The following is a 24,810-nucleotide window of genomic DNA, read 5'->3' on the forward strand; positions in this document are numbered from 1 at the left end:
TTCTGAACTTCCAGACGAGTTACTGTATGGCAGAGCTGGATATCTGTATGCATTACTCTATTTAAACTCAGAAATTGGTCCGGATACTGTACCACAGGCCACTATTAAAGAGGTTAGTCCATTCGTCTGCTGAAGTACTTATCAGACTTAATGATCATTGAAGAGCGCTTTGAGGGATCATTCACAGGTTCGTTTCCCCATTAAAGGACAACTGAAGTGAGAAGATTATGGAGGCTGCCATTTTTATTTCCTGTTAAACAATACCAGTTGCCTGGCAGTCCTGCTGATCTATTTGGCTGCAGTAGTGTCTGAATAACACCAGAAACAAGCTTGCAGCTAATCTTGTCAGATCTGACAATAGTGTCAGAAATACCTGATATGCTGCTTGTTCAGGGTATATGGCTACAAGCATTAAAGGCAGAGGATCAGCAGGGCTGCCAGCCAGCTGGTATTGCTTAAAGGACAACTGAAGTTAGGTATATGGAGGCTGCCATATTTATTTCCTTTTAAGCAATACCAGTTGCCTGGCAGCCCTGCTGATCATCTGCCTATGATACTTTTAGCCACAGCCCCTGAACAAGCATGCAGAAGATCAGGTGTTTCTGACATTATTGTTAGATCTGACAATATTAGCTGCATGCTTGTTTCTGGTATTGGTTGAAAAGAAATAATGATGGCAGCTTCCATATTCCTCTCACTTCAGTTCCCCCATTCCCCCCCCCCCCCCCCCCGTCCGTCCGTCCGTCCGTCCGTCATTCCGCTGCCTTTAACCTACCTTCTACTGAAAACCTACCTTCTACTGAAAGTCCAATATCTAGCCACAACCTTTCCCCCCAGGACCTGTAAACACTGGCTGCGTTGCGCTGTTTTTTTATAATCGCATGCTTTTGTTCAATTGAAAAGCCTTTTTAAAAAATAATGGAAATTGTGAAGAACTATAGACAGTAGTGCGATTTTTGAACGCTGCGGTTGAAAAAACAGTGCGATACGACCTCATTGCATTTTTTCGAGGTCAAATCCTAAGAGACCTTGCTACTTCCTGTTGAAGGACTTAAGCCAATCACAAGAAAAATGCAAATGCATTGAAAAATGCAGGCATGGGATTTTAGTTTCAAAAAGTTTTATTGAAAGAAATTTTACAAACATTTTAAATAAGAATTCTCCCCAGTATGGGAAGTTTAAAGAGAGACTGAAGTCTCCCAAAATACCTGTTTTTCTTGTAAAATTATCTTTAATATCATTGCCCTAGCTCAAATGCCGTATCCCTGCAGCTAAACACTAACTAAATCACCCCAAACTCCCCGGGGCACATTGCGGGGAGTGCTTCCTCATAGAGGCAGTGCTTTGGGCTGTAGCTTTGCTTCTACATGCGTCCATCTGCGCGGATTGCCGCCTCCGCCCGCCCCTTCTTTCACTGAGAGGGGCGGGGGGAGAGGCGGAGATGCACACGGATTGACGCGCCTGGAGGCAGAGCTACAGCCCAAAGCTCTTTCTCCTTGGGGCAGCAAAAACCACGACCTAGAAGGTTGTGGATTTTTGCCCAGCAGCTTGGGGTGATTTAGTTAGTGTGCAGCCACAGGGATGCGGCGTTTCAGTTAGGGCAATGATATTAAAGATGATTTTACAAGAAAAACCCAAATTTTGAGAGACTTCAGAGTCTCTTTAAGCATTGTAAAAAGCATGGGAATTTAAAATTGCATTGCAATTGCACTTGACGATTTTTCAGTATGTATATAGTGGGCCGTAATGTTAAAGAGGACCATCTGCGAGAAAACGCTATTGAAATCAGAGATCAAATACAGAGGCATAAACAAATACAGAGGCATAAATAGTGAGCTGTTACCCCTTCATGTGGATGCAAGACATAGTATGGGCCCGGTGATGCTGCACGTTGTGGGAGCTAGGGCCGCCGATAGGGCATCACAGAGGGGAAGGGCATATGGGGCCCAACTTAATATGGGGTTCAGTGAATATTGTCACACTCCGTGGGTTACAGGCAGCCCAGCTGTAGTTGCTTATGCCTGTGTTTTCCTCATCTCCCATCCCATGTGTCAACTGTGCTTCGGCTTGAAGGGGGGGTATGTTGGTGGGGGATAAGCCAATGCATGTGTTTATTTACATTGTAGCTCCAGCACTGCCATAGTGTTTGTGTGCTGTCCCGCCCTGCCCCTTGTGTGCCACTCAGTCACTCATCCTCTTGCTCACCACAAGATATGCGCCAAAATTCCTCATTTCATTCGGCCACCATAGCCCGATCATTCGGCAAGAGCATCAGACAGGCAGAGGGTGAACCTCCATTTGTTCTGGGCTTTCATCGGGCAAAGCAAATGGAGACAACATGAGGAAGCAGTATCAGCAACCAGTGGCATGGCACAAGTGTGACTTGGTGAATTTGTGTACAATGACTCACTCTGTGCATCACCTACTGCAGGCTGCAGCCCAGCCTGTGGTCTCCTGTCATGAACCTTGAGGTGGTCTGGGGAGTGTTACAGACAGGAGACTACATCAGGACACCTTAAATAGAATGGCTATTATGCTTTACTTACCTGGGGCTTCTTTCAGCCCCAACAGTCTGTGTGTTCTCTCGCTGCAGTTCCACTGTAGTGTAGCACTAGACCCTCTGTAATAATTGCTGACCTGACTGGGAGCGGTCTGTGCATGCGCCATAGCTTGCGGTCGATTGGGCAATCATTACAGAGGGGCTAGTGCTGCACTACAGCACAGTACAACTGTGGCGAGAGTCTACGTAGACTGTCAGGAAGAAGCCCCAGGTAAGTAAAGCATGATGGCCATTCTGTCATCTTTTATGTCCTTAAATATCCTTTTATGTCCTTTTATGTCCTTAAAAGGATATTCGTGGTGACAAAAAAAATGTCCACTATCCTTATCTGGGTCTTTTTCCAGGCCCTAGTGCGCTTGTGCGCCAGACTTCTTTTTTTTTCTGCAGATTGTTTTGACATGGGGGGCATCTGGTTTGCCCTGCATGAGACCCCGAAATTCCTGAAGGCAGCCCTGGTGGAAGTGGCCATGTTGTTCTTTTCTGTACATCTGCAGTCTGTAATGCAGCATACTGGTTATGGCTGAGGCATTGCACACACTGATATTTTACGACAGCGCTGCTGCTCAAATCTCAGCATTTCTTTGAAAATGTGGCCGGCTGGTATGGAGGGTGATGGCCAGGAGAGGCAAGCTAAAGGCAGAAGGGAATGTGCCTTCCAAAGTCTGCAAACTCTGTGTCAGCCAGCGTGATATCAGTAAGGGAGCAGGGGTGCATTTTGGTAAAGGGGCCTTTTAAATTCTGTGGACCAAGCTGTAAGCCAAAGGGATTGGGGGGGGGGGAATTTATATCCCCACTGTGAGAGGCCATGCCTCATTTTGCATTAGCGTCCTCTTTCGAGCTAAGCTTTGCCCCTCATCTAAGCTCCGCCCCTCGCCTCACTTTTCTCCCCCATCCATAACCAGACATCTTTCTTACGAGACTACTGGAATGTTCTATATACCATTGCTTCTACACATGCAATTAATTCTCTTGAATTTGTTTCCAGATAGGTTTGACTGATAAATGTATGCATAGCGTTTTCTGTTATCAGGTTTAATAAAGATACATTTTTTTAATTTGCTTGACTTTTTTTTTTTTTTTTTTTTTTTTTTTTTTTCCTGCTTTCCTAAAATATTTGAGATGTTTGTTTGTGGCTGTAGCTTGTAGATGCCATCGTAGAATCTGGGAAAAATTTGTCCAAAGAGGAGCACAAGACTGAGCGCTGTCCGCTACTCTATCAGTGGCACAAGAAGCAGTATGTAGGAGCAGCTCATGGATTAGCTGGTATCTACTACATGCTGATGCAGGTAAGCCATATAGGTCATTTCACTAAATCTGGAGACAGGGACGTAACTAGAAATCACTGGGCCCCCCTGCACAACGTTTGTAGATTGTGATTTACTGGTAGATCGTACACACCACACACTTGAATAATGCATACATCGTATGCTGTCTCTCTGACTTAGATGAGCTTAGTGTGATATGTCATCCTGTAGATATGTACAACAGTGTAGATTATGATGTTGTAAGGTGGGGAGCTATACATATTATAAGCATTATGTGGTACTGCTGATTACAATTTAGCCAACCACTAAAGGCTAATTGACACTAAAAGAGCTTTTCTAAGCGCTTTGTGATTTTAAAAACTCGTGCTAATGTAATCCTATGTGTGTGTTCTCAATGGAGCGATGTGATTTTGTAGAAATCCCCCATATCATTGCAATAGCAAGTGCTTTTCAAATCTCTAGCGCTTACAAAAGCTCTTGTAGTGTGAATCAGCCCTAAGTGTGATATTGTGACTCTGGCTTACTGAGTAGTATTCTATGGTATGCATATAACTGACTGGCAGCTTGTGAGAATCATTGTAATATTGGGACTGCTTCTGTACATGTGCTTTAATTATGGCTGGCATCTGTAGGTAGAATCTTCCTGGTAGATCATTTTGATGTAGCAATTTTCTAAGTAACTTTCAAGCTGAAAAATGTGGGCACCTCTGCTCTAAGAGGTGGACTCTGGTCTTCTGAAGAAGCTTGCAGACTTGCTTGAAATCTTAATTTAGCCACAGCATTCTCATAGCAAACAACGATTTTTGAATTCATGTGGGTGAGTATACAATCTCTTTCTTGTGTCCAGGCTTTTAACCACCTGGGGTAAGAACATGGCTCGGCTTTCTATTCCCACCTGTCTTAGCTCCCAAAGAATAACACTAGTTGCTGCATGAATGCACACATGCCTTTTAAAATTGGTCTATAGGAGGTAGGACTAGCAGAAAAAGAGTCTCCTAGCCAGAGGGTAGATGCCTGGTAGTGGGGAGAAAATCATGCAAACCGCCACATATAGGAAGCAATGGTGCGGAGTAGGGCAGTGCTAAGCTGGTTGACCCTAAACCTGATTTATTTTTATTTTTTTTAAAGGTCTTTATTATGACTTTTATATACAGTATATTTGATTTGGGCAAGTGTTATTTTCCATTTTTTCCATTGCATACAGTTGTGTACTATGTATTATGCATCAAACACCTTTACATTGATTTAATCCAGGTTCACAATGTGTATCTTTGTATTTAAAGCCTCTGGCAAAAGTAGAACAAGAAACACTGACGGAGCTTGTGAAGCCTTGCATCGACTATGTACGTCACAAGAAATTTAGATCCGGTAATTATCCATCATCATTAAGCAATGAAACAGATCGGCTGGTGCACTGGTGTCATGGAGCTCCTGGAGTTATACACATGCTCATTCAGGCCCACAAGGTGAGTCTACTTTAGTCATATGGAGTTAGAAGAAAATAAATCGCACACCACTCATGAGGTGCAGGACCAGTAGCACAAGTGCAAGCTAATCCAAAGGGGCCGCACACTCTAATGTAACCAAGTCCTGTTTTAGTCAATAAATGTGACACACATCCATTCCATAACCACGAGTCGTTTCGAGGCCCCGAGGGGTCCCCTTTGTCAAGGCAACAACACGGAATGGTAACGGTAAACAACATCTGAGAACAAGCATATAAGACGTTTGAGGCAATAAGGTCCCACCCAAATTTTCAAATTTGCCGCCCAGTAGTCACATTTTCATATAGACATATAAGCATATAAACACAATCACAAAGTGCATGAACCATGCAAGAACGCTTACTAGAAAAGAAAAACCTCTCTTCAATGTGTCATGCCTGTGGAATGTCCTATGTCACCTGCTGTCCCCGATCTGTCCACAAAACCCTTAGACGCCTTAAGATCTACACTGCAGAAAATCTCCCATGCTCACCGTCAGGGCAGAAATCCTGCCTCCTGTGAGCCAATTACTGAGCCTCAGAGAGAAAAATATCACTGGCTAACGGTGCTGTCCATCACCGAGCCACTGCTCTGCCCTGTGTCTGCGTCACGCTCGATGTCGCTGGGCATTGCAGGGTTATGGAATGAATGTGTCACGTTTATTGAATAAAACAGGACTAGGTTACTTTACAGTGTGCAGACCCTTTGGATTTGCTTTAATTACAGTGGTGTGAAAAACTATGTGCCCCCTTCCTGATTTCTTATTCTTTTGCATGTTTGTCACACTTAAATGTTTCTGCTCATCAAAAACCGTTAACTATTAGTCAAAGATAACCTAATTGAACACAAAATGCAGTTTTAAATTATAGTTTTTATTATTTAGTGAGAAAAAAAAACTCCAAATCTACATGGCCCTGTGTGAAAAAGTGATTGCCCCCCCTTGTTAAAAAATAACTTAACTGTGGTTTATTACACCTGAGTTCAATTTCTGTAGTCACCCCCAGGCCTGATTAATGCCACACCTGTTTCAATCAGGAAATCACTTAAATAGGAGCTATCTGACACAGAGAAGTAGACCAAAAGCACCTCAAAAGCTAGACATCATGCCAAGATCCAAAGAAATTCAGGAACAAATGAGAACAAAAGTACTGTAATTGAAATCTATCAGTCTGGTAAAGGTTATAAAGCCATTTCTAAAGCTTTGGGACTCCAGCAAACCACAGTGAGAGCCATTATCCACAAATGGCAAACACATGGAACAGTGATGAACCTTCCCAGGAGTGGCCGGCCGACCAAAATTACCCCAAGAGCGCAGAGAAAACTCATCCGAGAGGCCACAAAAGACCCCAGGACAACATCTAAAGAACTGCAGGCCTCACTTGCCTCAATTAAGGTCAGTGTTCACGACTCCACCATAAGAAAGAGACTGGGCAAAAACGGCCTGCATGGAAGATATCCAAGGCGCAAACCACTTTTAAGCAAAAAGAACATTAAGGCTCGTCTCAATTTTGCTAAAAAAACATCTCAATGATTGCCAAGACTTTTGGGAAAATACCTTGTGGACCGACAAGACAAAAGTTTAACTTTTTGGAAGGTGCGTGTCCTGTTACATCTGGCGTAGAAGTCACACATCATTTCAGCAAAGGAACATCATACCAACAGTAAAATATGGTGGTGGTAGTGTGATGGTCTGGGGTTGTTTTGCTGCTTCAGGACCTGGAAGGCTTGCTGTGATAGATGGAACCATGAATTCTACTGTCTACCAAAAAATCCTGAAGGAGAATGTCCGGCCATCTGTTCGTCAACTCAAGCTGAAGCGATCTTGGGCGCTGCAGCAGGACAATGACCCAAAACACACCAGCAAATCCACCTCTGAATGGCTGAAGAAAAACAAAATGAAGACTTTGGAGTGGCCTAGTCAAAGTCCTGACCTGAATCCTATTGAGATGTTGTGGCATGACCTTAAAAAGGCGGTTTATGCTAGAAAACCCTTAAATAAAGCTGAATTACAACAATTCTGCAAAGATGAGTGGGCCAAAATTCCTCCAGAGCGCTGTAAAAGACTCGTTGCAAGTTATCGCAAACGCTTGATTGCAGTTATTGCTGCGAAGGGTGGCCCAACCAGTTATTAGGTTCAGGGGGCAATTTCTTTTTCACACAGGGCCATGTAGGTTTTGAGTTTTTTTTCTCACTAAATAATAAAAACCATCATTTAAAACTGCATTTTGTGTTCAATTATGTTGTCTTTAACTAATAGTTAACGATTTTTGATGAGCAGAAACATTTAAGTGTGACAAACATGCAAAAGAATAAGAAATCAGGAAGGGGGCAAATAGTTTTTCACACCACTGTATATATCTGTGGATTTTGGTACTTCTAAATTGAATAAGCTTACAGATAAAATTCTGACTAATAGGAAAGCTTGAGCAATTCTACTTTTATTTTTTGCATAGCGGGTAGAAAGACACATTTGGAGCATGCCGGAAATTAACTTGCTGTTGAGATGTACTCTGATGTTAAATAAATGTGCATTTTAAGCTGCGCGGCCTATTTCTGCCTGAGCTAGATCAGGTGCATGACAGAACTAGCTCACTAGCAATGTTGGTTGTTGTATTGTAGAAAGTAGCATTATTATTATAATTATTACACACTGAAAACCATGGAATTTGTAGTCCCATGATTTATAGTGAAGATGACAATAGCCAGCAGGTTTTGTATCTTTTACCCACTGCTCTTTGTTTATTATGCACTCTACAACCTAACCCTGAATTGCAAGCATTCCAATATAATCATACATGTTTATGCTGTAATAAATCTTATCTCAGTCAGCTTGGCACTATTTGTTACATTGTCTGGTAGAGGAAAGCTTTTTATCTCCCGTTCCACATTTCTGCCCCTCACTGTTTGGCTGAGGGTAGTTCAGTGTGACACGAGGCTGAGAAGGGAGAAGCTGCTAAAATACAATCTATGCTGTGCTCACATGTTTACAAAGCAAGCTAGATATGACAGTGCAGTTTCTAGTAGAAAATAACAGCAAGGGAGGAAATTACATCAGCATTGGCTTAAAATTTGTCACATACGGACGGAACGCTTACAGTTTCCGTTCTGCATCCGCTCAAGTTTGAACCTGTCCTTAAAGCCTTACTGTCCAAATACTACCCTTTTCCATAGACCAGGGGTCCCTAACCACCGGGCCGCGGCCCACTGCCGGTCCGTTGGCAGTTTTCTACCGGGCCGCGGTGTGTCTAGCCTCTCGCCCCTCCCCCCCCCCCCCCCCCCCCCCCCCCCGGCGGACGCCGCTCCTGTTACCTTATGAGCGGGCGGCCGCTTGCCTTCTTGGATTCCCCCAGCCGCTCTCCTTTTATGGCTGGGGGCGGCAGCGGGCAGCCTGCAACATGCGTGCTTGTAACGTGCCCGGCGCCGCCCCCAGCCATGACATAGCGGCCGCGCCGCCTCTCTCCTCCCTCTCTCCTCGCCGCGTCTCCTCCCCTGCATCCTTATTGGCCACCGGCCTGCCTGCCAGAGGTTCCAGGAGACCAGAGGACCTGGCTAACCTATGCTGCAGGTACATATACATGGCTAACCTACACTGAGGGCCCCTATACCTGGCTTACCTACACTGAGGGCCCCTATACCTGGCTAACCTACACTGAGGGCCCCTATACCTGGCTAACCTACACTGAGGGCCCCTATACCTGGCTAACCTACACTGAGGGCCCCTATACCTGGCTAACCTACACTGAGGGCCCCTATACCTGGCTAACCTACACTGAGGGCCCCTATACCTGGCTTACCTACACTGAGGGCCCCTATAGCTGGCTAACCTACACTGAGGGCCCCTATACCTGGCTAACCTACATTTATCTTCTTAGATTCCTCCAGCCGCTCTCCTCTTATTAGCATCCGGTACTACAGCATCGCGTATTGCGACTGCTGTAAGGAAGGGAAGGAAGCACGGTAGTGGTTCCCATGGTAACGGCGATGCATATCGCCGCTACAGGAAGCCGCTACCGCGCTTCCTTCCCTTCCTTACAGCAGGCGCGATGCTGTAATACCGGATGCTAATAAGAGGAGAGCGGCTGGGGGGATCTAAGAAGGGAAGCGACCGCCCGCTCATAAGGTAACAGGAGCGGCGGGGGGAGGGGGGCACTACCTACCAATACTCAGGCACTATACTGGGCACTATACTAGCTATATACTGGGCACTATACGAGCTGTATACTTGCACTATACCAGCTATATACTGGGCACTATACTAGCTATATACTGGGCACTATACTAGCCATACTGGCCACTATACTAGCCATACTGGGCACTATACTAGCCATACTGGGGCACTATACTAGCCATACTGGGGCACTATACTAGCCATACTGGGGCACTATACTAGCCATACTGGGCACTATACTAGCTATACTGCGGCACTATACTAGCTATACTGGGACTATACTAGCTACACTGGGCACTATACTAGCTATATTGGGCACTATACTAGCTATACTGGGCGCTATACTAGCTATACTGGGCGCTATACTAGCTATACTGGGCGCTATACTAGCTATACTGGGCACTATACTAGCTATACTGGGCACTATACTAGCTATACTGGGCACTATACTAGCCATACTGTGGCACTGTACTAGCTATACTGGGCACTATACTAGCTATACTGGGCACTATACTAGCCATACTGGGGCACTATACTAGGCACTATACTAGCCATACCGGGGCACTATACTAGGCACTTTACTAGCTATACTGGTGCACTATATACTAGCTATACTGGGGCAACTAAACTCCCAGCTCCCCAACCCCCACCCCTGGTAACCCGCTGCGCATGACACTATCCACTAGGTCGCGCATCGTCCACCTCTAACCACCGACACCCTAGGCCCAATTTTTCATACCAGTGGTCTCTTGTCCTTAACCACTTAAGCCCAACTGGACGAGATTTCTCGTCCAGTTGGGCTGCGCGCACTCCCGCGGGCCCCCCGTGCGCGCCCCCGCTGCTGGCCGCTAGCCCACCGATCAGTGAAAGGGATTATAAATCCCTTTCGCTGATCGGACCCCCCCCCCCCCCCCCCGGAGAAAAGCCGACAGCGTCTCTTCAGACACTGCGGCTTTTCTGAGCTCTGGTCTCCTTTCTTCTGCCTGGGAGCGAGATCGATCGCTCCCAGGACTTTTTGATTCTGACCATCTTGTGGCCAAATAGCAAATTACACCTAAAATAAAAAGTTTTACAAGTAAACATATAAATATATTAAAAATAAAACCCTGTTTACCTCCCACACCAAAAAATACCCACATACAAGTTTAAATTAAAAAAAAAAAAATTACAATAATAAAAAAAAACAAAAAACATAAATAGTTACCTAAGGGTCTGAACTTTTCAAATATGCATGTCAAAGGAGTATATCAATATGATTTAATAAATTATGGGCTTCTAAACAGTGATGGACGCAAAACGGAAAAAATGCACCTTTATTTCCAAATAAAATATTGTCGTCATACATTGTGATAGGGACATAATTTTAACGGTGAAATACCCGGGGCATATGGGCAAATACAATACGTGAGTTTTAATTATGGAGGCATGTATTATTTTAAAACTATAATGGCTGAAAACTGAGAAATAATGAATTTTTTCCATTTTTTTCTTATTCTTCCTGTTAAAATGCATTTACAGTAAAGTGGCTCTTAGCAAAATATACCACCCACAGAAAGCCTAATTGGTGGCGGAAAAAACAAGATATAGATCAATTAATTGTGATGAGTAGTGATAAAGTTATTGTCAAATGAATGGGGGGTGAAAGTTGCTCGGATGTAAAAAAATTTCAACCCTTCGGGCTTAAGTGGTTAAAGGATACCCGAACTGAAATGTGGCATAATGAGATAGACATTTGTATGTACAGTGCCAAGCACACAAATAACTATGCTGTGTTCCTTTTTTTCTTTCTCTGCCTGAAAGAGTTAAATATCAGGTATGTAAGTGGCTGACTCAGTCCTGACTCAGACAGGAAGTGACTACAGTGTGACCCTCACTGATAAGAAATTCCCCTTTTTTACCTCTTTCTTGCTCTCAGAAGCCATTTTCTGCTAGGAAAGTGTTTTATAGTTGGAATTTCTTATCAGTGAGGGTCACACTGTAGTCACTTCCTGTCTGAGTCAGGACTGAGTCAGCCACTTGCATACCTGATATTTAACTCTTTCAGGCAGAGAAAAAAAAAAAGGAACACAGCATAGTTATTTGTGTGCTTGGCACTGTACATACACATGTCCATCTCATTATGTCACATTTCAGTTTGGGTATCCTTTAAGGGGCCAGATATCATCCTATCCTATAAGTTTAGATGAGTTTAGATCGCGTGCAAAGTCCCGCACGCAAAGCAGCGCCATTAAACTCTATGCGTAGTGCACCAGACTTTGCTAGCGCAAAACTTTTGATCAGCTGTGCACTGCGGTGCTTAACCCAGTTGATGCTATAGTTATCATGCCTAAGCTTATCACTCCTAAACTTATCACTCCTAAACTTATCACTCCTAAACTTATCACTCCTAAACTTATCACTCCTAAACTTATCACTCCTAAACTTATCACTCCTAAACTTATCACACCTAAACTTATCACACCTAAACTTATCATGCCTAAACAGAGTTTAGGCTTGATAAAGGGCTTTTCACCAGTGTGCTAACTGTTAGCACCGCTTTGTGAATCAGGCCCAATGTGTTTCACGGTGCTTGCCTGCTTCTTCAGGAGAATACAATAGGGCCGTACAAAGAAGTATACCAAGGATGTGAGCGCCTCTCTTCTCTAGATACTTGGAGACGTTTGTGATCACCAGGAATCATACCAGCATCTTTTCAGAAATATTAACCTAACCTATGTTTAAAATCACCCAGACCTCTTGAATACATGCACATGTTAGTGTAACCTGGGAGAAAGCTAGCCATAAAAATGGAAGGGGTGCAGCATGGACCACGTACACCCTTCCAGATTTATACACCTTAGGACAGAGGTGCCCACACTTTTTCGGCTCGCGAGCTACTTTAAAATTTGCCAAGGCCAGGAGATCTACCAACGTCTCAAATGCTAAGCACAGGCCGTCCCCCCCGCATAGGTTAGCCAGGTATATGTGCCTGCAGCATAGGTTACATGCCCTCAGTGTAGGTTAGCCAGGTATATGGGCCCTCAGTGTAGAATAGCCAGGTATATGGGCCCTCAGTGTAGGTTAGCCAGGTATATGGGCCCTCAGTGTAGGTTAGCCAGGTATATGGGCCCTCAGTGTAGGTTAGCCAGGTATATGGGCCCTCAGTGTAGGTTAGCCAGGTATATGGGCCTTCAGTATAGGTTAGCCAGGTATATGGGCCCTTAGTGTAGGTTAGCCAGGTATATGGGCCCTCAGTGTAGGTTAGCCAGGTATATGGGCCCTCAGTGTAGGTTAGCCAGGTATATGGGCCCTCAGTGTAGGTTAGCCAGGTATATGGGCCCTCAGTGTAGGTTAGCCAGGTATAGGGGCCCTCAGTGTAGGTTAGCCAGGAATATGGGCCTTCAGTGTAGGTTAGCCAGGTATATGGGCCCTCAGTGTAGGTTAGCCAGGTATATGGGCCCTCAGTGTACGTTAGCCAGGTATATGGCCCTCAGTGTAGGTTAGCCAGGTATATGGGCCCTCAGTATAGGTTAGCCAGGTATATGGGCCCTCAGTATAGGTTAGCCAGGTATATTGGCCCTCAGTGTAGGTTAGCCAGGTATATGGGCCCTCAGTGTAGTTTAGCCAGGTATATGGGCCCTCAGTGTAGGTTAGCCAGGTATATGGGCCCTCAGTGTAGGTTAGCCAGGTATAGGGGCCCTCAGTGTAGGTTAGCCAGGAATAAGGGCCCTCAGTGTAGGTTAGCTAGGTATAGGGGCCCTCAGTGTAGGTTAGCCAGGTATAGGGGCCCTCAGTGTAGGTTAGCCAGGTATAGGAGCCCTCAGTGTAGGTTAGCCAGGTATAGGGGCCCTCAGTGTAGGTTAGCCAGGTATAGGGGCCCTCAGTGTAGGTTAGCCAGGTATATGGGCCCTCAGTGTAGGTTAGCGAGGTATAGGGGCCCTCAGTGTAGGTTAGCCAGGAATAAGGGCCCTCAGTGTAGGTTAGCTAGATATAGGGGCCCTCAGTCTAGGTTAGCCAGGTATAGGGGCCCTCAGTGTAGGTTAGTCAGGTATAGGAGCCCTCAGTGTAGGTTAGCCAGGTATAGGGGCCCTCAGTGTAGGTTAGCCAGGTATAGGGGCCCTCAGTGTAGGTTAGCCAGGTATAGGGGTCCTCAGTGTAGGTTAGCCAGGTATAGGGGCCCTCAGTGTAGGTTAGCCAAGTCCTCTGGTCTCTTGGAACCTCCGGCAGGCAGGCCGCTGGCCAATAAGGATGCAGGGGAGAAGACGCAGCGAGGAGAGAGGGAGGAGAGAGGCGGCGCGGCCGCTATGTCATGGCTGGGGGCGGCGCCGGGCACGTTACAAGCACGCATGTTGCAGGCTGCCCGCCGCCGCCCCCAGCCATGACGTAGCGGCTTCGCCGCCTCTCTCCTCCCTCTCTAACTCGCAGCCTCTCCTCTTGCATCCTTATTGGCCAGCGGCCGGCAGCAAAACATAATGAGCTGCTGGCCGCAAAATTTAACGAGACGCGGCCAAGAGGCCACGATCTACTGAGAAGGCGGTCGTGATCTACCGGTAGATCGCGATCGACCTATTGGGCAGCCCTGCCTTAGGATAATTGAGCTTTGAGATGGCAGCGCATCTAAAACCAAGCTGCACCTCAGTGACACTAGCTGTATAGGGCTGCAAAGCTTCTGAAACGACGACTGTAACAAGAGGGATGTGGAGGGTGCCATATTTATTTCCTTTTAAGCAATACCAGTTGCTTGGCTATCCTGCTTGTCCTTTGCCGCTAATACGGTACTTTTAGCCATAAACACTGAACAAACACATTCAGATCAGGTGTTTTTGACATTATTGTCAGATCTGACAAGATCAGCTGCATGCTTGTTTCTGGTGTTGTTCAGATACTACTGCAGCCAAATAGATCAGCAGGACAACCAGGCAACTGGTATTGCTTAAAAGAAAATAAATATGGCAGCCTCCATACTCTTGTCGCTACAGTTGTTCTTTAACCCCCTTGGCGGTATGAAAAATACCGCCAGGGGGCAGCGCAGCAGTTTTTTTTTAATTATTTTTTTTTTTAATCATGTAGCGAGCCGAGGGCTCGCTACATGATAGCCGCTGCTCAGCGGCATCCCCCCAGCCCCGCCGATCGCCTCCGGCGATAGGCGATCAGGAAATCCCGTTCAAAGAACGGGATTTCCTGGAGGGCTTCCCCCGTCGCCATGGCGACGGGGCGGAATGACGTCAGCGACGTCGGGACGTCATTGGGAGACCCGATCCACCCCTCGGCGCTGCCTGGCACTGATTGGCCAGGCAACGCTCGGGGTCTGGGGGGGGGGGCCGCGCGCCGCACCGGATAGCGGCGATCGGGCGCGCGGCGGCGGCGATCGGGGTGCTGGCGCAGCTAGCAAAGTGCTAGCTGCGTCCAGCAAAAAAAAAATTAAACAAATCGGCCCAGCAGGGCCTGAGCGGCACCCTCCGGCGGCTTACCCCGTGTCACACACGGGGTTACCGCTAAGGAGGTTAAAGGCACAATTGTGTTTGTTACAACTGTAACAGGTGGTACAAACTTACCCTAGCTGATGATTTGGGCTTCCAAAATATTTTGCATGCAAAAGTTTTCGTACTGGACCCTTCCACCACAATGAGATCATCCTGTTGGAAGGGACCCTAACCTATGTTTAAAAGCACTCAAAGTACGTAAACCAAGTACAATACTGCGCAGTTAAATTTTATTAAAATTCTACCTAACAATAATCACTTTTCCATGTATAATACCTTAGCATTTTTTTTTAAATGTATTATTTTTTTTTATATACACATACTCTTTCATAATTCTATCTCTTTTTGTTGATTATACAAACAGTAAATTAAGTTGGGTACTTACTGTATAGCTACTTAAAAATGTATTTAGGTTGAATACAATTTGACAACCTATCACACACCAGTTGGTTTGAATTTTCCAACACGGCCAATCTCAAGAAGAAAAGAAAAAAAAGAGGAAATTGGATCAGATCTTTCAGTCGAAATGAGTCAAATAAAAAACTTTCCATATTTCTGTACAAGCGATGGTTTTCATCAAATTGCAGTAAAATCAAACAGAAAAATTGTAACGTTTGGGGCCACCCTAAGGGTGGCCATACATGGTACAATTTTTCATTTTTTTTTCGATTACAAAATTTAGTTTGATTATTCCGTTAGATCGAATATAAAGATTTTTCCAGCATGTCGGATCTAATTTTTGTCGAAAAAAATGGATAATTGTTTGAATTTCTTGATTAAAAAAAAATATTTTCAACTTTCATTTGATTCAATCATTTTGATCGAATAAACGGGATAATCAAACGTTTTTATTGTACCATGTATGGCCACCATAAGACAGATAATTTGATCTCTAAGCTTTACACAAGCATTCTAAAAAGAATGCTTTCTTTCTGTTTATTTGGTGATGTGAAGAGTGGTGGATTTTGTTGTTGTTGAAAATGTGGTAGTTTATAGCAATAATTATTTATAACTAAAGAATAACCTTGTATACCCTTTTGAGGGCTCTGTTAGAATACAGATATTTCTGTACCGTGTCTAACAAATCTTGTTAGAGAATTTAACACTGCTGCCAATAGGTTCCCCATAGCTTGGCACATCTCTTGTTAGTGTGACAGCCAAGCAGAGCTTTGCGACCCAGATTTAGTTTATAAACTGCTGCCATGAAGATTGTAATTATCCTCACATCCTTTGACGCTTGTTGGTGTGCAGCAAGCAATTAAATTACATTACACACGTTCATACTTGTCTATTAAATTGTTCAACTTGCTGCCTGTGCTCTTAAAAACTTCCTTTTAGGTACCTTTTGTACGTATTTTGATTTGCTCTTCATAGTATAGTTCATTGTAACACGAGTTTTGAGCGTCAAGTAAAGAAGCTTTAGGCTACAGATTAAATTAAGATAACAATTAACAATGATAGCAAGAAGTTTAGAATCAGGATGATACCATTTATTGGCTAACTTAGAAGAATAAAAGTAAAGGTAACCATACTTCAGACAATTTAGTGGCTGATTGAGCATCCAATTCGGTCCTGAAATTGGTCACTTAGTCGATCGCTCATGCTGCAAGATGTTGGGCCGACTTGCTTGATCGGGTGCCCGGTGATAACTGCATGCAATTTTGGGACGATTGATGAACATGACAAAACCAACGGCGCTGTCCCCCCTAATGTTAAGTTTGTCGTCCGCCCCTCATTGCCCAGTGCATGTTATACATTACCTTTCCGCCACCTTAGCTTGTTCCCACAGGCTCTGGGCGCACTCCGCTGTCCATACACGCGTGCCCCACATGGTTGCCTAGTAAGGGCGCGCGTGTGTGGTGTCACACGTGGCCACGTTACTAGGCAACTACATGTCGTGCATGTATGGAGAATCGATTTTGATTTCAGCATGAAATTGATCGGGAATCTGCCTGCGGTGTATGGACAGCTGACAGATCTCTCTATAATGAGCTTCGATTAAGACTCAACACACACCATACATTCTTGGTTGTTCAATCTTACCACTTTCATGTAGTATAAGAGCTTATCCAATCAATCATTCAAGGTATTTTCAATCTGTTGGCCCTTATACTATATAGATTTGGTAAATCTGTATAACCAAGATTGTATGGTGTGTATTGAGCTTAAGAGAGAGATTTGTCTTTAGGTCGAATCTTCTCATCATCCCTGGATGTATGGCTATCTTAAAGGGAGCCTGAGCACAACTGTAAATCAAAACTTTCACTTACCTGGGGCTTCCTCCAGCCCACCGGAGGCCGCGAGGTCTCCCGGCGTCTCCTGGCTCTTCTGCGGGTCCCGTTGGCAGCTCCGTTACCGGCGGGCCAGCACTTCCTAGGTTTGAATGCTTGGCACCCGCTCCTCGTCATGCCGGCCGGCATAACAGTACTGCGGGTTTTCTAATTCTGAACCGCGCATGCGCAGTACTGTCACGCCGGCTGCCTTGATGACGAGTATCGGCTGGAGTGATAACGCGGAGCAGGCGCCAAGCATTCAAACCTAGTAAGGGGCCGGCCCGACACGCGGCCCAGGTGTCGCCGGTAATGGAGCCGCCAGGAGGACGCTGGGGGACCTCGCGGTATACAGTGGGCTGGAGGAAGCCCCAGGTAAGTAAAAGTTTTGATTTACAGTTGTGCACAGGGTCCCTTTAAGCTTTCAGCTAATAATATTTCTTCAGACTCACTTCCTGTATGCATACAGGAACCGAGTCTGAAGAAGGCTTACTAACCGAAAGCTTACTCTTTTTCTTCTAAGTTAGCCAGTAAATGGTATAATCCAGATTCTAAACTTCTTGCCGTTACTGATGGCTAGCACAGTGCAATACTCTGCTGCTACTAATTAACAATTACCAAAGGCATAGAGGCCCTGTCGCATAAAAAATGAGTGGTGAATGCTTTATAAAATTTGTCTTTGAAGAAGCTTACTCAACTTGTATTTAAAATGAATATAGAAGAACGTAGATTTTTTTTTGCAGTAGAAACATTGAAGTTTATAAGTGGCAAATGTGTAAGTGGTAAATTAAGAAAATCCTTTTAATTGCATGTTGACTGTTAAACACAGTTGTACTCTATACTTCTTGGGATCTCTGCATTACCGCTCCCGAAATGGACTCCCTTCCATCACAAGATTACAGATAGACTTTAAAGGGGCGTTATTTTGAAATGATGCTGTTCCAATATCCCTATTATCAGTTGTGTAATAGGGAAAGCATACATTTCTCTATAGAGCCTGTGTGAAAAAAAGATAGCCCAAAACACCACTTTTTATCCTGTAAACAGCTGAACTGCATCAGTAACTTAGCTGTCAATAACAGGGATACAAGGGGGAGTTCCCCTGCACTGCACCACATGGCCTTTCTTAAAGGGAACCTGTACTGAGTAAAATTATTTAAAATAAACACATGAGGTAACTTCAAATGAACATTACATAGTTACCTTGCCATCAGTTTCTCTCAGAAGCTCACCAATTTCTTCAGACAATGATCCCTTCCAGTTCTGACAACATTTTGTCAGAACTGAAATATATCAGTTGCTGTCAGTTATAGCTGAGAGGAGAACTGATGTGTCCATGTTTCCCCATGGCTCAAGTAGGCGATGTTACAGTTTAACAATGCTGACCAAGAACGCTGTTATGGGGTAATGGCCATTTTCAAAATGGAGGATGGAGAATTTCATTGATCACAGTGGACAAACAGGACGCAGGAGAGGAGAAAGAGATTGAGAAGTAGACTACATGGGAGGTAAGTATGACTTGTGTATGTTTATTTTGACTTCAGTTCAGGTTTTCTTTAAAGAGGGAGTGTCACCATAAAAATCTAATTTCAACAGCAACTGGTCTGAGTGTATTAAGTGATAAAGACGCTAATCCTGCATTCAAAACTTTCAAAACTTTTTCATCTGTTATGATTTGGAGTTACCGTATATACTCGCAAGCAAGCCGACCCGCATATAAGCCGGCCCCCCAACTTTTACCTGAAAAAACAGGGGGGAAAAATGATTGACCCTCATATAAGCCGGGGGTAGGAAATGCTGTCCGTGTGATTCCCCCTAGTGTGTCCCGGTATAGCTAGTATAGTGCCCAGTATGGGTAGGTGGTGCCTCAGTATAGCTAGTAAAGTGCCCAGTATAGCTAGTATAGTGCCCAGTATGGGTAGGTAGTGCCCCAGTATAGCTAGTAAAGTGCCCCAGTATAGCTAGCATAGTGCCCAGTATAGCTAGTAAAGTGCCCAGTATGGGTAGGTAGTGCCCAAGGATAGCTAGTATAGTGCCCAGTATGGGTAGGTAGTGCCCCAGTATAGCTAGTATAGTGGCCAGTATAGCTAGTATAGTGCCCAGTGTAGGTAGTATAGTGCACCCCCACTCCCCCCACGGCCGCCGCTGCTATTACCTTAGCTCGGCGCAGCGTCTGTTCCCCTGTACTGCTCGTAATCCACAGCAGCGCGCCCCACGGCGGCTGCTGTGATGAGGGAGGAAGCCGTAGGGAGAGCGGGTTCCTGTAGCGGCGATGTGTATCGCCGTAACTATGGGAACCGCTCTCTCTCTACGGCTCCCTCCCTCATCACGGTAGCCGCCGTGGAGCGCGCTGCTGTGGGTTACGAGCAGGACAGGGGAATAGAAGCGGCGCCGAGCTAAGGTAATAGCAGCGGCGGCCGTGGGGGGGAGGGGGCTTCATTTCTATCACATGACTCGCAAGCAAGCCAACCCCCCAACTTTTGACCCACTTTTTGGGGGTCACAAATTCGACTTGCTTGCGAGTATATATGGTATCACATACTTAACCGAAGGGTTGTTTATTTTTTGCATCTGAGCAACTTTCACCTCTCATTCATGTTCCAATAACTTTATCACTACTCCTCACAATGAAGTGATCTATATCTTGTTTTTTCCGCCACCAATTAGGCTTTCTTTGGGTGATACAATTTGCTGAGAATTAATTTATTCTTAATTAATTTTAACAGGAATATTAAGAAAGAAATGGAAAAAAAATATTATTTCTCAGCTTTTGGCCATTATAGTTTGAAATTAATACATGCTACCATAATTAAAACCCATGTATTTTATTTGCCCACTTGTCCCGCTTCTTACACCATTTAAATTATGTCCATATCGCAATGTATGGCACCGATATTTTATTTGGAAATAATGGTGCATTTTTTCAATTTGCGTCCATCACTATTTACAAGCCCATAATTAAAAAAAATTATATTAATATACTCCTTTCACGTGCATATTTAAAAAGTTCAGACCCTTAGGTAACTATTTATGGTCTGATTTTTTTTTTTTTTTTTTTGTAATTTTTTTTTTTGATTAAAAATTTCATTTAGGTATTTTTTGATGTGGGAGGTAAACAGCTAATTTTAAATGTTAAAAAATGTATTTATTTAATAAAAAGTGGATGTGGGTGTAGTTTTACTATTTTGCCACAGTCATAAAGTCCTGGGAGCAATCGATCTCGTTCCCAGGAACAAGAATGAAGGCGGGGAACTTTTTGAACTCAAAAAAACTGCAGCGTCTGATGAGACACTATCGGCTTTTCTGCGGGGGGCTTCAGTCAATGAAAGGGATCTATAATCCCTTTCAATGATCGCTGGGCTAATGGCCGGCAGCAGGAGCGCGCACGGCCCGTGGGAGTGCACGCAGCCCAACTGGACAAGAAAGTTCGTCCAGTTGGGCTTAAGTGGTTAAAGAGGAACTGTCACTAAAATTTAACACATACAAATAAGAAGTATATTTCTTGCAGAGTAAAATGAGCCATAAATTACTTTTCTCCTATGTTGCTGTCACTTACAGTAGGTAGTAGATTTTTGGCTAGTCCATCTCTCCATAGGGGATTCTCAGCGTGGCCTTTATTCTTTATAAAGACATTCCCTGAAAAATCTTTATACAAAGATGCTGGACAGCCTCCCTGCTCACTGCACACTATTTTGGCAGTTGGACGGAGCAACTCTTTTAAAAATAAAGAAAACCCTGCGAACCCCCCTAAGAGTAGATGGGCTGGTCCAAAATCTGTCGGTAATGTCAGATTTCTACTACCTACTGTAAGTGACAGCAACATAGGAGAAATTAATTTATGGCTTATTTTACTCTGGAAGAAATGTACTTCTTATTTGTATGTGTTTTGAATTTTAAGATTTTTCCCGACAGTTCCTCTTTAAGGAGCACTGGCTCTTTAGTAGTCAGTGCCAAACAGTTGCATGCTGCGGGTTCTTTTTATCTATAATCCTCCTCTTCCTTTTATTTCCCTGCCAGCTGCTTATCTGAAACACGATCCCCTGCTCACTTGTGTTTACAAGCAAGGCTGAGGTGACTCAGCGATTGGAGGAGAAAAGAAAAAAAGTAAAGGGCAGAAATGACATCAGGATTTAGCCTAAACTGTGGGCAAAAGACATGGCCCCCACCAGGAACAGAATTCTCTTCATTTACTATATAACATTCACTGAAATCAAAATGTGGACAGTACAATACATGTCTAATGTAAGTAGATCAAGTATTTATCTACTTATATGTGTGTTTTTTTCCCTGGCATGGTATGGCTAATCATACTGCTTTAACTGATCTCAGCTGTCTCTTCTATCTCTGGAGGGCAGAATCTCTGCTTCAGAGATAGAAGATAGAAGTGCAGTTTACTTTAAGACATATAGTACATGCAAGTGCCTGATTTGAAAGCTTAAAACTCAGAATCTTATTGCAGAAGCCCTGGTGAAGGTAATGCCTTGTTACCAAATCCTGCAGATCAGCCGTTTACTAGATTAAGAAATTGTTTGGAGCTATTTTTTTTCATACAGACTCTATGAAAAAATGTATGATGTCCCTATTACACTGCTAATAGGAATATTGGAACAGTATAATTTCGCCATCCCTTTTAATGTTTTGTACCTTATTGTCTGACATAGGGCACCATCAAAGTGTACATTCATTTACAGTCCCAGGAACTACTCAAAGAGATTACTTTTGGTCAGCCTCAAGCCACCAGTCATGGACACTTTACAATGGAGAGGGGAGATTATTTTTGGTCTTATTGGTCAACCGGATCTCATAGTTACATAGTTATTTTGGTTGAAAAAAGACATACGTCCATCGAGTTCAACCAGTACAAAGTACAACTCCAGCCCATCCCCCACATACCCCTGTTGATCCAGAGGAAGGCGAAAAAACCCCCACAAGGCATGGTCCAATTAGCCCCAAAAGGGAAAAATTCCTTCCTGACTCCAGATGGCAATCAGATAAAATCCCTGGATCAACATCATTAGGCATAACCTAGTAATTGTAGCCATGGATGTCTTTCAACGCAAGGAAAGCATCTAAGCCCCCTTTAAATGCAGGTATAGAGTTTGCCATAACGACTTCCTGTGGCAATGCATTCCACATCTTAATCACTCTTACTGTAAAGAACCCTTTCCTAAATAAATGGCTAAAACGTTTTTCCTCCATGCGCAGCTCATGTCCTCTAGAGAAGGCCTAGGGACAAAAAGCTCATCCGCCAAGCTATTATATTGCCCTCTAATGTATTTATACATGTTAATTAGATCTCCTCTAAGGCGTCTCTTCTCTAGACTAAATAAACCCAGTTTATCTAACCTTTCTTGGTAAGCGAGACCTTCCATCCCACGTATCAATTTTGTAGCTCGTCTCTGCACCTGCTCTAAAACTGCAATATCTTTTTTGTAATGTGGTGCCCAGAACTAAATTCCATATTCCAGATGTGGCCTTACTAGAGAGTTAAACAGGGGCAATATTATGCTAGCATCTCGAGTTTTTATTTCCCTTTTAATGCATCCCAAAATTTTGTTCGCTTTAGCTGCAGCGGCTTGGCATTGAGTACGATTATTTAACTTGTTGTCGATGAGTACTCCTAAGTCCTTCTCCAAGTTTGATGTTCCCAACTGTATCCCATTTATTTTGTATGGTGCTAGGCCATTGGTACGACCAAAATGCATGACTTAACATTTGTCAACATTGAATTTCATCTGCCATGTATGTGCCCATATAGCCATCCTATCCAAATCCTGTTGCAATATGACACTATCTTCCTGAGAGTTGATGATTCTGCACAATTTTGTATCATCTGCAAAAATAGCAACATTGCTCACTACTGCATCTACTAGGTCATTAATAAATAAATTGAAGAGCACTGGACCCAGTACAGACCCCTGTGGGACCCCACTGCTAACAGTCTCCCATTTTGAGTACGATCCATTGACCACAACTCTTTGTTTTCTGTCCATTAGCCAGTTCCCTATCCATGCACACAAACTCTTCCCAGTCCTTGCATCCTCAACTTTTGCACCAGACTTCTGTGGGGAACAGTGTCGAAGGCCTTTACAAAGTCCAAGTATATCACATCTACAGCATTCCCAATATCCATAGTAGCATTCACTACCTCATAAAAGCTGAGCATGTTAGTCAAACAGGACCTGTCTTTAGTAAACCCATGTTGATGCTGAGAAATAAGATTATTTTCTACTATGAAGTCATGTATAGTATCTCTTAGTAACCCCTCAAATAGTTTGCATACAACTGATGTTAAGCTTACAGGTCTATAATTTCCTGGATCAGATTTTTTGCCCTTCTTAAATAATGGGAAAACGTGGGCTGTACGCCAATCCACTGGGACTCTGCCAGTTGCAAGAGAGTCACAAAAGATAAGATAAAGGGGCTTAGCTATAACTGAACTTAATTCCCTTAGGACCCGAGGAGGCATGCCATCCGGGCCAGGTGCCTTGTCTATTTTTAATTTATTTAGTCTTGCCTTTACTTCTTCCTGCGTTAAGTATTTAATATTACAGTTAGAAGATTGAGACTCTTCTGCCTCTGTAATTTGCAACAGTGCTGTTTCCTTTGTGAAGACAGAACAATATGTCTGGTCATAGTTATGACATCATGAGACCTAACACAGCCAGTAACGAACTGGCAGCTAGACAGAGACTTTTGCTGGCTGTGGCAGCAATGTTTCTGTTTGTCGTCTTTTATTTTATAAATAAGCTGGAGTTTGCTTTAGCATTGTGATGTGTTGTGATGTGCAGCAATGAGTGTGAACTTTGAGATGACGCTTTATCACCACTTCAGAAACAGGCTCCCACATATCAGTGAAGGACTTCATTTTAAATAACTGCATTTCTGCTTCTTCTTCGGCTGCCTTAGGGTGTCACTTTTTTGTAAAAAAAATAAATAATTCAATGAATATTCGGAAAGCAATGGGTCCGAGGTGCCTTTTTATAAAGCTCTACAAATGTGAACATGTTTTCAAATTCACTGGAGCAGACACCTGGGGCAGTGCAGATTTGATCAACTGGATTGGCCCCTTATCTACCGTATATCTACCTGGCTAGATAAGGCTGCCCTTCTCTTCCGCACCCCCATGCTGCTCAATTCCTGGTTTTCTTCTCTGCTTTCCATTGAGCTATTGTCCATCCTCCCTCCATTGCACATTATGTACCACCCAAAGTCAAGTGGAACTCAGTGCATTGCTTCAATGCAATACACAGACGCAACTGTCATGCACAACACTGTTTCTGGCTGCAACACTGGCACACACATTGAATCCACTGCATCATCATTATCATCGACTTGTAGCTATTAACGTCTTGCACACTCAAAGCACATTACAAACCACTCTGAATTTTTTTTATAAAGATAACCATGAGTATAAACCAGTTTAAATAGTTAGCTTTGTGCTGCTGCTAGATGAATAGGCAACAACTGCCAGCTTACAATTAAGATGTATGGTTTGTACCAGTGCTTCAGCAATGGTGTGCCACAGGAATCTGTTAAATGTGGGAGGTCCTGGCAGTATTGAACAAGTAGAGCTGCATGTGGGGACAGGGAGAGGTTAT

At 44.0% G+C, this 24,810-nt stretch overlaps 1 protein-coding gene across 1 annotated transcript in view; it reads left to right on the forward strand.

Moving 5' to 3' along the window:
- LANCL2 (LanC like glutathione S-transferase 2) overlaps nucleotides 1-24,810 on the forward strand; it is an 81,795-nt gene that overhangs the window by 27,719 nt on the left and 29,266 nt on the right. The window contains exons 4-6 of the mRNA XM_068236351.1: nucleotides 1-112; nucleotides 3,700-3,846; nucleotides 5,109-5,291. The exon at nucleotides 1-112 is cut by the window's left edge and continues 36 nt beyond it. Of these exons, the coding sequence (XP_068092452.1) occupies nucleotides 1-112; nucleotides 3,700-3,846; nucleotides 5,109-5,291 (442 nt within the window). The remainder of the gene's footprint in view (nucleotides 113-3,699; nucleotides 3,847-5,108; nucleotides 5,292-24,810) is intronic.

This window comes from Hyperolius riggenbachi, chromosome 5 (genome assembly GCF_040937935.1).
Source record: "Hyperolius riggenbachi isolate aHypRig1 chromosome 5, aHypRig1.pri, whole genome shotgun sequence".
Classification (NCBI taxonomy): Eukaryota; Metazoa; Chordata; class Amphibia; order Anura; family Hyperoliidae; genus Hyperolius; species Hyperolius riggenbachi.